Source organism: Cinclus cinclus, chromosome 8 (genome assembly GCF_963662255.1).
Source record: "Cinclus cinclus chromosome 8, bCinCin1.1, whole genome shotgun sequence".
Taxonomy (NCBI): Eukaryota; Metazoa; Chordata; class Aves; order Passeriformes; family Cinclidae; genus Cinclus; species Cinclus cinclus.
In genome coordinates, this window is record NC_085053.1 from 30,104,531 (window position 1) to 30,119,099 (window position 14,569).

Consider the following 14,569-nt stretch of genomic DNA (forward strand, 5'->3'; position numbering starts at 1 on the left):
AAAACAACCCAAAACACACACAAATAAAAACCAAAAACAAAAGCAAAAAAAAAAAAAAAACAACCAAAAAAACCCCACGGAGGTTCCTGAATATTCCTGATTACTCTCAGGAGGGTAAAATCCTGAAAAAAATCAGTTTAGGAGCATCAGGTCTGCTGGCCATGAAGAGAAATGAATGTTTAGGACAGGGGTTATTCCCAAAAAATATAAAATTCTTCTTAGTGAGGGAATGTGATGTGGTTCAGGAATGTTTGGCCTGAAAAATCAGGAAAATTGGTGGAACGAGGTGGTTTTTAGGAGCAGGAAATGCCAGTGCCCTTTTCTCAGCACAGGCCACAAGCAGAGTAAAAAATTAAAACTTGGTCAGAATCCCCAAATGCTCCAAAATTTTACAGAAAAAAAAAAAAAACAAAAAAAAAAACCCCGTTTCTTCTGTTTTTGTGGGACAAATCAGAGCTTTCATAAAATATCCAAAATTATCTGCAACGTCCAGTGGAGATTCCCAAATATTTCCAATTGATCCTGGGAAATGATCAGTGATAATCTCTGATCAAACCACGCAAAGGGAAAATCAATTTTGGATTTTACGGAAGAACCTTGTGAAAATCTTTGGTCTAAACATGAATTTTCTGCAGGTCAAAAACTTTTCAGTTGAGAATGCGGGAATATCCTGCCATGTTTTCATCTCCCACGGTCAGAATTCCCATTCAATTGGAATTCAATATTCAATTAAATTGATTTTTTTATTGAAATATCAATTAAATTGCTATTTCTGCTGCAATTTTAGACCATTTTGCATCCAGTTCCTATGGATACATCTTAGAACAACCTGGATTTAACGGGAAACAAAGCAAATTTAGAGCTCTGATGAACACAAAACACATTCCATTCCCATCCATGCCAAAATGAGGAGTTTTTCCTTAAGACGTTATTTTTTTTCCTAAATATTGTAGAAATTTTTAAAATTATATTTCCTGAACATTCTCAAATCCATCTTTTCTACAGCGTGGAAGAAATGGAAAAAAAAAAAATCTGCTTTTTGGCTTTCGAGTTGCACTCAGCTGATCAACCATTGTTCATCTTCCCTTATATCATAGAATCATTAATTGTTTTTTTTTTCTTAATACCTTCAGTAGAATTTATTTTATAAATGCAAAAAAAAAAAAAGAAGTCCAACTCATCACAGAAATGTCACCACTGTATTGCTACCAACCCAAATATTTGGCACTTTTGGGAATTCCAGATGAATAAATGCAAATACCCCAGCACTTACTTTGGTAGAGTTTTCAAGTGGTTTTCTCTTAACTCCAAAATTCGCAATTTGACGAGTCTGGAAATAGGAGAGAAAATAATTAATGAATTCAAAGAACCCATCAGAATAGCTTGAAATTATTTATTTTAATTTGAGGAAATCGTTTTTTATGCAAAATAATCCGATGTCCAGTTCTTGTGGAGCTGGATCTGGCACAAAAATCAGAGCAAAGTAATTTCATTTAAAATCTGCCCTTATCTGAATTCTCCCAAAAACCTCTGATGTTTATAAGGTTTCCCCAGCAATTTAAAATTCATTTTGTTCGTGCCTCCAGCAAGGCAAACACAGGAAAGGTTGGGAAGTTTGGAAGCAACAGCAACCACAAAAAAAAACAACCAAGAAGGAAACAAGAGCAAGGTTTGTAATTGTAAAGGTCCCAAACAGATCAGACAGGAGGGAATTAACAACAATAAAAGAATTAGAGTCACTTAGTTTATATAAATAAAATCGTGAAATAAAATATTTTCTGCTAAAAGATTTGGGCTCCTAAATCTGTCCTCAATCCCAAAATGATCCCAAAATCCCAAAGCCCCAGCAGGGCTTTGCCAGAGCAGGATGGGAACAATCACCACGTTGAGGGTGCTTCATCCATCCCTTTTCATGGATTTTTGGATTTATATTTGACACCAGGGCAGGAATTTGGGGTTCTCCTGGTATTCCCCACATGCCAACAATTCCCTTCCTCCTGCTGATATTTTGTGTTTCTCATTTTTTATTTCCCCCAGGCCTGAGCAGCCCAGTGGCACTCCCAGCAGGATTTTGTCACCGTTTTTTTTTTTTTTTGTCATTTTGTTTGGAGAGCTGAGATGATGTTCCCATGTCTAATAAATAAATACTAAGTTAAAAAATAAATAATAAAAAGAAGGGAAAGGAAGGAAAGGAAAGGAAAGGAAAGGAAAGGAAAGGAAAGGAAAGGAAAGGAAAGGAAAGGAAAGGAAAGGAAAGGAAAGGAAAGGAAAGGAAAGGAAAGGAAAGGAAAGGAAAGGAAAGGAAAGGAAAGGAAAGGAAAGGAAAGGAAAGGAAAGGAAAGGAAAGGAAAGGAAAGGAAAGGAAAGGAAAGGAAAGGAAAGGAAAGGAAAGGAAAGGAAAGGAAAGGAAAGGAAAGGAGAGAAAAGAAAGAAAAAGAAAAGAAGGGAAGGAAGAAAGGAAGAATAAATAAAATAAAATAAAATAAAATAAAATAAAATAAAATGAAATAAAATAAAATAAAATTAAATTAAATATAAAACTTTCACCCAGGTGGCTGCACCCTAGACCTGGGCTTGGGGGAGTTCTGTGACAACACCACAGCTTTGCTCTGCTGATCTTTTTGTCTCCTGAGCAGAGGGACAATCCAAGGGCAGAAATTCCAACAATTCCCAGTGGGATGAAGTCCCCATTCCTGCCAGGGCTAATCCAAGTTTATTTCCTGGAGGGTTCCAGGGAAAGAGAGCCTCCTTTAATCTTTTGCTTTGTCCATGCTGAAATTCCCTCCATCCCTGACCCTGAGCCAGCCGAGGCAGGTCGGAGAGCGCGGGAGTTTTACAGGTGCCCCACGTTGGGCGCCAACTGTGGGAATTCTCTAATCTTTCCTGGCTTTAATAAGGCCAGCCCAGGCCAGAAAAGAGTAGGGATCCTGTGACTGTGTGCCCCTGGAAGATTTCAGCCACAAGGTCTGTCAGTCAGCTCTTCTGTGATTTCATCTTCGCTCACAGAAACCTTCCTCAGCCACAGAAAGAGATCGGGAAAGCAGCACAGACGTTTTCCACAGGATTTATTCCGTGAAGGGAAGTCAGGCAGCAGTCCAAATACACGGGTTACTGAAGAGGAGATGAATCCCTCTGCAGACACCTCTGTGAGGTCCCCTTGGGATTTTCTCTGAGGTAAGAAAAACTATTTAACTAGAATTGACTAATGCTAGAAAAATGTAGACCCCCCCTCTTATCTTCTTAGAATATTATTGGTTAGGTTTGATTCTTTTTAATTGGTTGTCCTACACAAAGAAAGCTAATGTAGTTGGCCATGTGTCTTAACTTGGAACCCTATTGGTTTACTTTTGATCCCCCCTGAACCCTATAAAAGTACATGGAGTACCCCATATATTTGGATTGCTGCTGAACCCCCTTCACGGGAGAAATAAAGCCTGTGGAAAAAGTCTGAGCAGCTCTCCTGGTCTTTTTATGTCAGCTGAAGAAGGTCCCTGTGAGCAAAAATAAAATCTCAGCAGAGCTGAGTGCCTGAAGGGCCAGCACTTACACACCTTGTACCTGAAACCTGCCTGAGAAAAACAGGGGCAGCGGGGAGAAAAACTTACAGGTCACTACAGGTATTTTTATAGGGTTTGGGTGGATCAAAAATAGGCCAGTAGGGTACAGGATTGAAACACTATCCAAGTAGATAAAAGTTCTGTGCGTGAAATAACTAATTACAGACAATCAATTTTAACCAATTGACTTCTAGGAAGGTGAGCAGGGTCTAACATTCTTCTAGCATTAGTCATTCTAATTAAGTAGATTTTCTTATCTTGAAGAGAATACCACGGGGGTCTCACAGTGGTGTCTGCAGAGGAATCCTTCTCCTGCACAGGACCTCACACAGACAAAATCAAAATCTCAGAAAAGGCTCTCGCTCTTTGGGTTGTGTCCAGCACATTTTTATTCTGGGGAGAGGGAGGAAATGGGTGGTTTTCAACCCAGGGGGAGGGAAGGGTTAAACCAAGTCACAGCCATACTGGGCTGTGCTGGGAGCTGCAAGGCAAGGACAGGGGTCACTGACAATTCCCACTCCCAGCCCCTCACGTTCATAGTTTCCATTTATTATTCTCAGCTGCGTTATAAGCACACGTTCTATTATTGGATTTTTGCACAAATGGATGCCATGTGTATAATGTTGGAAAACTTTGCTGAGTGAATAGGGTTTCTTTTAGTTCTTTTAGTTAACAAAACTTAGAAATAGCAGTGTGATAAATGTATTTTTTAGACTGTAACGTGATGATGCAAAAAGCTTTTGTTCATGTCACTAGCTCAGGGAATGGTAAAAAGATAATCAGGAACTTCTTCACATTCTTGGATTATCCTGCCTGGATGAAGACAGGGGTGACGATCACCAGAACTCCAGGGAAGGAATTTATTGATCACGGAGTGTGGGACAGGATGGAGCCACAAAAAAGTTGATTTACAGGTTGGGGGGGCGATTTGGAATAATGCATGAAGGTCTAAGAACATGCAGCGTGTTGATGCATGTAATGAAGTTAAATGAGTTGGTGTGAGTGTTTCCTGAGTTAGGGTGGATGCCCAGCAGCCGGCCATGGTAACCTTTGCTTTACTGTCCCTTATTGTCTTTTATTAAACATTTTCAAATCTACCAGGAGACGGAACCTCGTTTTTCACAATGCTGCTACTCCCTGCTCCTGCCACAGCCGAGGCACTGCAGCAAGGATGAGCCTCCTCAAGCTCTGCTTGTCCTCACCTCCCCCAAAATCCCAAACCCCATCACCTCCCCACCATGCTCCTGCTGACACAACACTCATGGAAAAAAGGCTGAAAAGCCAAAATCTTGGGATTTTTTTGTTTAATTTTCCAAGAGGAACCAGTTTTGAGCCTGCTGTGGTGACTCATTCTTACCTTCCAAAGTTAGCTGGAAGAAACTCCAAAAAGGCATCATTTAGATAGAGCTGGGTCAAATTTAGAAGTTGTGTGAAGCCATCTGGCAGCCTAAAAAAACGGAGCAAACTTTAATGCTCACCCCCCGGTTGCCATGGAGATAATAACAATGTATATTTAGAAGCAGAAAGGTGACTTTCTCTCTCACCTACTTCTTCTACCCAAATTCTCCTGAAGAACTCACTTTTAACAGACATTTTTGCCCATTCCCATCTTCTCTGCATTGCTACACACAGGAAATTCTAAGGCCTGGCACATCCAGGGGACAGCAGCATTTTCTCACTTCCTGCTTGAGGGATTTAAACCAGAGATCTTTTTCTTTTCTTTTCTTTTCTTTTCTTTTCTTTTCTTTTCTTTTCTTTTCTTTTCTTTTCTTTTCTTTTCTTTTCTTTTCTTTTCTTTTCTTTTCTTTTCTTTTCTTTTCTTTTCTTTTCTTTTCTTTTCTTTTCTTTTCTTTTCTTTTCTTTTCTTTTCTTTTCTTTTCTTTTCTTTTCTTTTCTTTTTTCTTTTTCCTTCCTTCCTTCCTTCCTTCCTTCCTTCCTTCCTTCCTTCCTTCCTTCCTTCCTTCCTTCCTTCCTTCCTTCCTTCCTTCCTTTTACATTTTCTTTTTTCTCCCTTCTCCTTCTCCTTCTCCTTCTCCTTCTCCTTCTCCTTCTCCTTCTCCTTCTCCTTCTCCTTCTCCTTCTCCTTCTCCTTCTCCTTCTCCTTCTCCTTCTCCTTCTCCTTCTCCTTCTCCTTCTCCTTCTCCTTCTCCTTCTCCTTCTCCTTCTCCTTCTCCTTCTCCTTCTCCTTCTCCTTCTCCTCCTCCTCCTCCTCCTTCTCCTTCTCCTTCTCCTTCTCCTTCTCCTCCTCCTCCTTCTCCTTCTCCTTCTCCTTCTCCTTCTCTCCTCTCTGTTCCTCTCATTCTTTGTCCTTCTCCCTCTTCCTTCCCATCTATATTTTTTTAAATGAAACATTTCACCCTTTCTCCCCTTCACTCTACATCATAAATCCTGGATTTACAACACATTATTTGTTGCTATTTTTGCAAGATTTTGGAAGGAATAAGGGCTGGAAAAGTGTCCAGCGGGAGGCTTAGAGCTCAGATAAACCCAGCCTGGGTTTAAAACAAATAAAAAGACAAATAATTCAGACTAACCCAGCAAAAGAACTGGACACCAAACCCTGAGCTCTGAGCTTGTGTTGAGCAGATTTTGTGCCCTTGGAATGAGCAAAATGAGCTCCAGGTACTCACTTGGACACGGGATTGACGCTGGCTTCGATTATCGTTAAACACTTACAACACTTAATGTTTTCTGGGAAATCTTGGATTCCTAAAAGGCATGAAAAAAACAATTAGATACACAAAAAAATGTATTAGATATTAGATATGAAATATTATCAACACAAAACCTGTTCATCCTGATTTGTGCATAAATTGGGATTTTCAGCTCGGGCTTCAGCTAGAGCAAGAAGTAAACACAATTTGGAATTATCATCCAAAAGGTGATGCTCAAGCCCTAAATAAATACATAAAAGTATAAAATTATAACTCTTCTGCTAAGGCTTGATTTATAGAATGTTCTAGAATTAACAGTGACATAATTTGTGCTTTGTGCCTTCATCCCTTCCCAACCTGCTCTTCTTTCTCAGAATCCTCAGTCTCCAGGCCTGCACCGACAGAAAAATTCCCAACATTTCCAGGGGTTCCTAAGCCTCATTTTTTAAAAGAAAAAACAGAGCTGGATTTCTGATTATTAAAGGAAAAAACAGAGCTGGATTTCCAATTTTTAGAGGAAAAAACAGCTGGATTTCTGATTTTTAAAGGAAAAAATCAGAGCTGGATTTCCAATTTTTAATGGAAAATACAGAATAGGATTTCCAATTTTTACAGGAGAAAACAGAGCTGCATTCCCACGGATCCTCCCCCAAAGTGCCGGGCGCGAAACCCAAGACGGAGCAGGAATTTCTTCACCGCGAGGACTAAAAACTTCATCGCTACTCCCAGTTTTTTTTTGGGATCCTCGGGAATTGGAGTCCTCACCGTTCTTGCTGATGTCGAGCTCACGGAGGTTGACCAGGCTGGCGATGGACGTGGGGAGGTTGGACAGGTCATTGTCAGGAATGCTCAACTTCCGCAGGGCTTGGCAGTTGAACAGTTGCTGTTCCAGGGGTTTCATGGAAAAAAATAAAAGAAACAATAATAACAAAAAAATCCATTTTGGATGGTTATTGGCACACAAATAGCGCCAATGTCCCATTTTGCACAGCAGAAGTCAATCCTCCAAGCGGGTTTTTTTGGGAAGGCATTCCCACCGTCGACAGGGAGAGGACAAAGAGGTCATGAGCCACAGGAATGTTCTAAATTTATAAATTCATTGCAGTCAATGCCTTGTGCTTTTGTTATCATCGCGTGTAATTCGTATTTATTGATATATTTCGTATTCGTCATAAAAAATCCCCAAATTTTTGTGCCTCTCGGTAAATTAAAATGTTTCATTTCATAGTTAAATTTCATGGCAGATTTTAAAATACTGTGACTGCATTCAGATTAGATAATTATCCTCAAGATCCAAAAATGCTTTGGCATTATCCGAAGGATGCTTTCTTGAAATCCCTGCCCAAAATTCAGGGCTCAATTCTAATTTTTCCACCAAATTCCAATCTTACGGAAGTGGATTCCCAGTTTTCCCCAGGAATTCCTTTGGGGCTGAGGAAGGTCAGAACTCAGAGTTCTGACCCTACCTGGACACACCCAAGGCTTTGGAAGTGCTGGAGGGAGAAGCCCAATTAAAAATCTTCCCTCTGGAAGGATTTTATGAAGTGCTGTTACACCAGAAGGAATATGACACATGGAATGTGGGAATGAGGTCCCAAAATTGTTTTTTTTTTTCACCCACTGGATGCCTGACAGATATTTTTCCCAGTTTCCAGAGCTCCCTGGCCACCAGGATTTTGTGGGAATCATCATTGCCTCTGTCCATGTACAACTTTAATTCCTCTCAGATCAAATCCAAGTGATGCTACTGAGCTCTGAGTTATAAAATCAGGGTTTTATTCTGCACCTCTGGGGAGAATTCCATCCCACTCATGTTTTTCTGGATGCTGATTCCAGTGACTCCACTCTCATCCAGATCAATTTTCCCTTTATTAGTCATCAATTCACTTGACTCATACAAATAAAGGAGTTTTTGCAGCAGGAGAATGAAGTCAAAGGCAAAGAGAATAAAAAGACTTGGATGGATTTAGCCAAAAAAGAGAGTAAGGAATATAAAACCATCTTGTAAATCCTTAAAAACCAGAGAAATACAAGAAATGAATTAAAATCAGTAGGGAAATAATCATCATTATGGTACCTAAAATGGAAAGTAAAAATAAAAATAAAACCAGGCAGAATGAGCTAAAGGCATCAGTAAAATGTAAAATAATTTACTGGGTTCTGGAGCATAACATGAAAGTAGAGCTGGACTTAGTTGTTTCCTCATTAAATAATAAAACGTGATCAAAAGTTTTGATTCAAAAGAATTTTGTAATATCAGGGGCACAGAATGTTTGGCAAAGAACAGAAAATAACCAAAGATTTCCTCTGGAAGAAATTCTTTGAAATCACATTCACAGAGGGAGGAGAGAATGGCAGAATTGAATGTATAACACAGAAGTTCATGTTAAGTAATAAAGTGCCAGTTTCACGGGGGAAAAAAAAAAGGCATTTTCTCTCCTGGAATATTAATTCAGTGATTAAAAAAAAAGGCCTTGAGCTCTGCAGCAGAAACACCTCGAGCAGAAAATTTGATAAAGGAATTATTTCAGCTGTTGAATTCCTGGTAACGATTAATAAAGGCTTAAGACAAAAGCTGATGAGTGCTGTTAACACTGCCATTAATCTTCTCTTCCACATGGCCAAGATTATGTTAAACTCAATTTACTCTAAATTAAAATTATCACCTTCATCCCAATGTCAGCATTTTGGACCTCTTCCCTCTGGCCCTCATTTTTCCCAGGCAGAATTTTGGCACCTTGCTCTGATGTGTTTGTTTTCCATCAAGCCCAAGTCTGAAACATTTGCATCATTCCAAGAAGCCCAACCCAAATATCCCAAAAAATCCCTCCCTAAATGAGGCACTTCCAATATTAGTAGCAGAAGGAAAATAATGATTTAGAAGAAGAATTTAGAAGAAGAAGAAGAATTTAGAAGAAGAAGAAGAATTTAGAAGAAGAAGAAGAATTTAGAAGAATTTAGAAGAAGAATTTAAAGAATTTGAAGAATTTGAAGAATTTGAAGAAGAATTTGAAGAATTTGAAGAATTTAGGAGAAGAAGAATTTAGGAGAAGAAGAATTTAGGGGAAGAAGAATTTAGGAGAAGAAGGAGGAGATGGGAGCTCAGGGCCTCCTGAGCAGGTTTTCCCCAGGATCCATTTGGGATTTCTGGGGCTAGAACCCAGCTGGTTCTGTGCTGTCTCCAGGAGAGCTCAGGCAGCTCTCCACAGCATTTTTCCATGAAAATAACGGGATTTTGGCTGCCCTGCCCCACCATCTGTGCACAATTCCTCCATGGAGTGAGACCTCTCAAGCAATGAACCATCACATCCCAGCAAAGCAGCTCTGTGGCATGGAAAAAAAAGCCATTTTGTACTTCTGTAAATGGAATTTTCACAAAGTCTCTGTGCAGCAAAAATGGGAAATCTGCTGTGAGGTGATGGAGAATGGAGCAATGTTTAATTAACTATTTGTAAGCATCTTACATTATTGAGGTGAAAAATTCCATGAAGGACTTGGTCCCATCCCTTCACACTTAATTATGGAGCCAGCATTTGCCATTAATTGGCTTCTCCACCTTTCCCTCTTTTGCTTCCAGAACATTTTGGTTGCAGTAACTTTTAATTCCTTATAGCAAACATTGATCAGCAGGAGAACAGATTGGGAGATTCCAGAAGAGGAATTTTATACGGAAAGGATGACTTGGATGATCTCAGGGCAGTTACAAAACTCCTGCTTGGACAGTTGGAATTCCCAGGAATATACCAAAGGAATAAAGGGCTGATCCTGAAGGGGAGGAGAAAATTTGGATTCCCAGGAATATCCCACAGGGATAAAGGGCTGATCCTGATGGAGAGAATTGGGATTCCCAGGAATATGCCCACAGGAATAAAGGGCTGATCCTGAAGGGGAGGAGAAAATTTGGATTCCCAGGAATATCCCACAGGGATAAAGGGCTGATCCTGATGGAGAGAATTGGGATTCCCAGGAATATCCCACAGGAATAAAGGGCTGATCCTGATGAAGAGAATTGGGATTCCCAGGAACATCCCACAGGATTTAAGGGCTGATCCTGAAGGAGAGCTTTGAAAAGCAGGGATAGAGAGGATCCCTGGTGACTCCTGATCCAGCTACTGGACACCATAGGAATTTCTGGTGCCAGAGCAGTTTCTTTTGGAGAATTATTTTTCCCAGCTGCAGGCTCCAAGCTGCCCCATTCCTGTGCTGTGAAGAAGGAGCAGGAGTTCCTTCTTCCGATCCAACCCCAATTCCAAGGAATATCCCTGGAGTCCCCATCTCCACCTCTCCCCAGGAGCTCCAGCAGTCCCGGAGCCGGGCACACATCCCAGCAGGACACGGATCATTACCTTGGGAAGCTCCTCAATCTGGTTGGCATCGAGGTAAAGCTCCTCCAGGGTCCGCTCGAAGTTGAAAACCTCCTTTGGCACCTGCTGCAAGCCACAGTGGGAATAATCCAGCACGGAGACGATCTCCTCCTCCCCACGGAAACACCGGCACGGCACCAGGCGCCCGATGATCTTCCTTTTGCTTGTCATCTCCAAGCAGCATACTGAGGGGAAAACGGACAGAAAAGGGGATTTCAGCAGCTTTCTGGGGGAATGTTCTTGGGAGTGATTCTCTGGATCGCGGTTCATCCAAAGCAGTTTTCCCCAGGGATATCCAGACTCTGCGTTGTGCGGTTTTTGGGGCGCCTCTCTGGAGTGAGAAGGTGGGATTTGGAGTGGGGTGGGAAAACCTGGGTGCTGCAGCTGCTCCCCACTCTGGGGTGGAAGGGAACACACCAAACCCAGCCACAAGCCTGGCTTTAATGGGAAAATGAGCCATGGGAAGGCACAGAGTCCAAACAGATCCATGGAAGCACACGGAAACAGAACCAAGGCAGGGTGGAGGCGCCTGGCTCTGGTTCCCATGGGAAATGGGAATTATCCCTGGATTCCCCACACCAGCAGAACTCCCACAGCTGCTTCCCACGGGCTCCTGCAGCAGCTGAGGAAAGCAGCAATGGAATTCTTGGCTACAGAGCAATCCCAAACCATTCCTGCTCCTCCTGGGCCACCACGCTCTGCTGGAAACTCCAAAAGGGGATTGAGCAAAATCCTTTTCCTGCACTAAAATACACATCCAGGAAATTTCCCCAAACTTCTCCCACCCTCAGTCCCAGTGATGCAGACCCCCCTGACCCCCAGCGAGTGTGAGCACCCCTAACTCAGTGAGTAACTCTACACAAAGCCCTGCTCCTTGTCACTGGAACAAAACCTCTGCAGGATGGAGGGAACACTCCAAAAACAGATTTGGGACATGTCAAGCAGTCCCCAAATCCACCCTAATGGATCCCTAAATCCACCTCTAGGAGTTACTTAAACATTCTGGATAAGCCAGGCTGCCCTGAAATGTGTTTACCACAGAGGCAAAGAGGGCTCAACCTTCAACTCCCATTTTCCGAAACACTTGCAAGGTCTTCAGTTGTGTTTAGGGAAAAAAAAAATGCACTAAATTAGTCCAAATAAAGCAAAATAAGGTTTTTGTTGAAAGCACCAGTATGGAATGGAAGGACCTGGGCTACGATTGAAAGGAGCAGAATTTCACACCCCGTGGGCTTGTGGTAATTAAACCTTTTATTAATTTCAGCATTATTAATTCCTACCCTAGACTAATTCCAGCTATGGTAATTACACTTTCCTTCCCTACATTTTGTTCTCTCCTGATGTTCAGAGATCCTTTCCTTGGTGCTGGTGGTTGCTTGTGGAAAAGGATCAGTCCAGGAGCCAGCCCTGGACTGAGCTGAGTCAGGGACACAGCAGCTCCATCCATTCCTTAATCCCTGCAAGGGATTCCTCATCCCTCTTCCACTCCCCCTGCAAACACCAGAGCTTGGTGCTTTTCCCCATTTAAGAACTAAAATTCCCCACAGCTGAGTCCTGAGGTCACTGTCCCACATCACACATTACACAGAAAAATCAGACCCTCCAAAAGAGCTCAAATATCAGATTATTTCTTGAATAAAGACAGAGAAACAAGGAAAGTGGCATAAAATAACCTGCTCCTTTTCAGCTCCAGCAAGCAGCTCATTATCAGTTCCTGCAGTTTATTGTCTTGTAAAGAAACTCCTTCATCTGAGGAAAACAGGAGCTTTATGGAAATTGATTACAATAAAATCCAATCCCTTCTCAATTCATGGATCTTTTGTGCAGGAAATCACTAATCCCTGTTTATCAGGAGCCACAGGAGAAGACATTTCCCTCACCTGCTGGAAAGACAGAGAAAACTGCTGCAGGTTCACCCAGCTGATTTGAAGATGGGATGAAACAGCTCAACAAATTCCAGCATTCCAAATATCTTGGAACAACAGGACAAAAGACACAACGATTTCTTTTTTCATCTCCGAAGCTTTGTCCTCTGCAATGGGCCTGCACATGAGGAGATGTGTCCAGAGACAGATGGGATATGGGGAAGGAATTCCTGGCTGGGGTGGAATTCCCAGAGAAGCTGTGGCTGCCTCTGGATGCCCAGAAGTGTCCCTGGGACAGTGGAAGGTGACCCTGCTCATGGCAGGGGTGGGATGGGATGGAATTTAAGATCCCTTCCAACCCCAACCATCCTGGAATTCTGGGATCTCCCGGAGAGCCAAGCAGGGGGTGTGGAACAGAGATGACACAAAAAGCTCCAGAAGTGTAATTGGCAGGATAAATCAATTTTTAATTGCCTGCTTTGCAGGATACGTTAATGACGGATTTATTTTTTCTCCCAAACAAGTTTTCCATGGAGCACTTAATGGAAGTGTTGATATCCCAGGGAGCTGGGAATAACCACAGTGAATAACCAGAGCCCAAATTCAACCAGGGCCAAATCCAGCAGGTTCTGGGTTCTCAGGGACCAACCTGAGCTGTCTGAGCAGGCAGCAAACATCAAACCCCCCCTGCTCTTCCCATTTCATTCCAAGGAATTTCCAGTTCCTTGGGAAACTCCAGCTGCAGGGATCTGGCAGGGCTAGAAAGATACTGAGAAATGCTGAAAATCAAGAACTAGGAAGTGTGGATGGGAGCCTAGCAGGGCTGGGATGAGCAGTAAAACATTTCCAGAGGGTTCAGAAAATAGAGATTATTTCCAGAGCAGCAGGGAATTCTCCTCAGAGCCTCCTTTGCCACACATCTCACACAAGGGATGGTTTTTCTGCTCCTGTTTTCTTTCTCTTATTAGCAGCAGTTCCTTCCCGATGTCCCATCTAAATCTCCAACAAAGAATCCAATCTAAACCTCCCTTTCTTTAAAGCACATCCCTCTTTTCCAAATCCCATAAAAGACTTGTTTGGAAAGCAGGAGCCCTTTCTGGAGCATTTACCAGGATTCCTGTGAGGTGTTCCAGGGTAGCTGTTCCCTCCTCTGACTCAAGGAAGGCACTGGGAATTTCCCAGTTTGTTCCAGTACCCCAGAATTTACATTTTCTCTGCCAAAAGAGATTGGATAACAGGGACTGACTACACATAAGAAATGGAACAAAGCTGAGCTTAAGGTTGGAATTAAAAAAGAAAACAACCCTCAAATTTCCTTCAGCCCAAAGCCTTTTCCCCATGGATATTCTCCTGGCACTGGCCAGACATCCACTTTTATTTCCTTTCTTCCCTTTAATTAATTCTTTGGGCTCCCTGGCTGATTTCCACAGTGTCCAGTTGCAGTCTGGGTCACTGCAATAATTAGGGAACTTCAAAGCTCTGGAATCATCTTCATTTCCAGCACCACATTTCAATTAGAAACACAACCCTGTTAATAATTCAGAGCTTTGAAGGAACGGAGGAAGGTTCTCTCTGCATTTACAACCACGTGGAACCTTTCTGCAGCTTTGCCACCTCCTCATCCAGATTTTGGTTTTCAGATTTGCTGCTCACCTTTCTGTGAGCTGCAGCTTTGTGGGCACCAGGTTTGCAGGAAAACTGGGAGGTTTTAGCAGGGAAACTGGGAGGTTTTAGCACAAAATCTGGGAGGTTTTAGCACTTTGTTTCTTTGCTCTGTGGGTTGTGTAACTCCCACTACCTCTACCTTGTATTCTTTATCCCAAACTCTTGTCTCCAGCTGTGATCCCGTACTTGTGACATGGGAATTGTGCTTATGTAAGCTCTGACATCAGTCCTTGCTGCTGTTTTGCATTTCCTCCCCATTTTCCCCATTCAGAAAAGGACTCTGATGAGCTGGAATCTGCTCATTCTCTGCCTGGAAAGCAGCACTGCTCTTCCTGAAAAATCCGCTCCATTTCCCCAGGAGATATCTGGATGGGAAGGAGCATTCCAAGGCTGGATCCTGCCCCTCTGCTCAGGTGAGACCTCACCTGCAGAGCTGCCCCAGCCCTGGCCCAGCTCAGGGAGGA

The 14,569-nt window shown here is 42.3% G+C and overlaps 1 protein-coding gene across 2 annotated transcripts in view; it reads right to left on the reverse strand.

Moving 5' to 3' along the window:
- Window positions 1-10,791, reverse strand: part of LRRC7 (leucine rich repeat containing 7) — a 57,601-nt gene extending 46,810 nt beyond the window's left edge. For both annotated transcript variants that reach the window (XM_062497242.1, XM_062497241.1), the window contains exons 1-5: window positions 10,558-10,791; window positions 6,977-7,094; window positions 6,188-6,266; window positions 4,915-5,004; window positions 1,274-1,330 (exon numbers count right to left, since the gene is read on the reverse strand). In XM_062497242.1, coding sequence (XP_062353226.1) covers window positions 1,274-1,330; window positions 4,915-5,004; window positions 6,188-6,266; window positions 6,977-7,094; window positions 10,558-10,746 — 533 coding nt within the window. In that variant the 5' untranslated portion in view covers window positions 10,747-10,791. The remainder of the gene's footprint in view (window positions 1-1,273; window positions 1,331-4,914; window positions 5,005-6,187; window positions 6,267-6,976; window positions 7,095-10,557) is intronic.
- Between the last annotated feature and the right edge of the window lie 3,778 nt (window positions 10,792-14,569).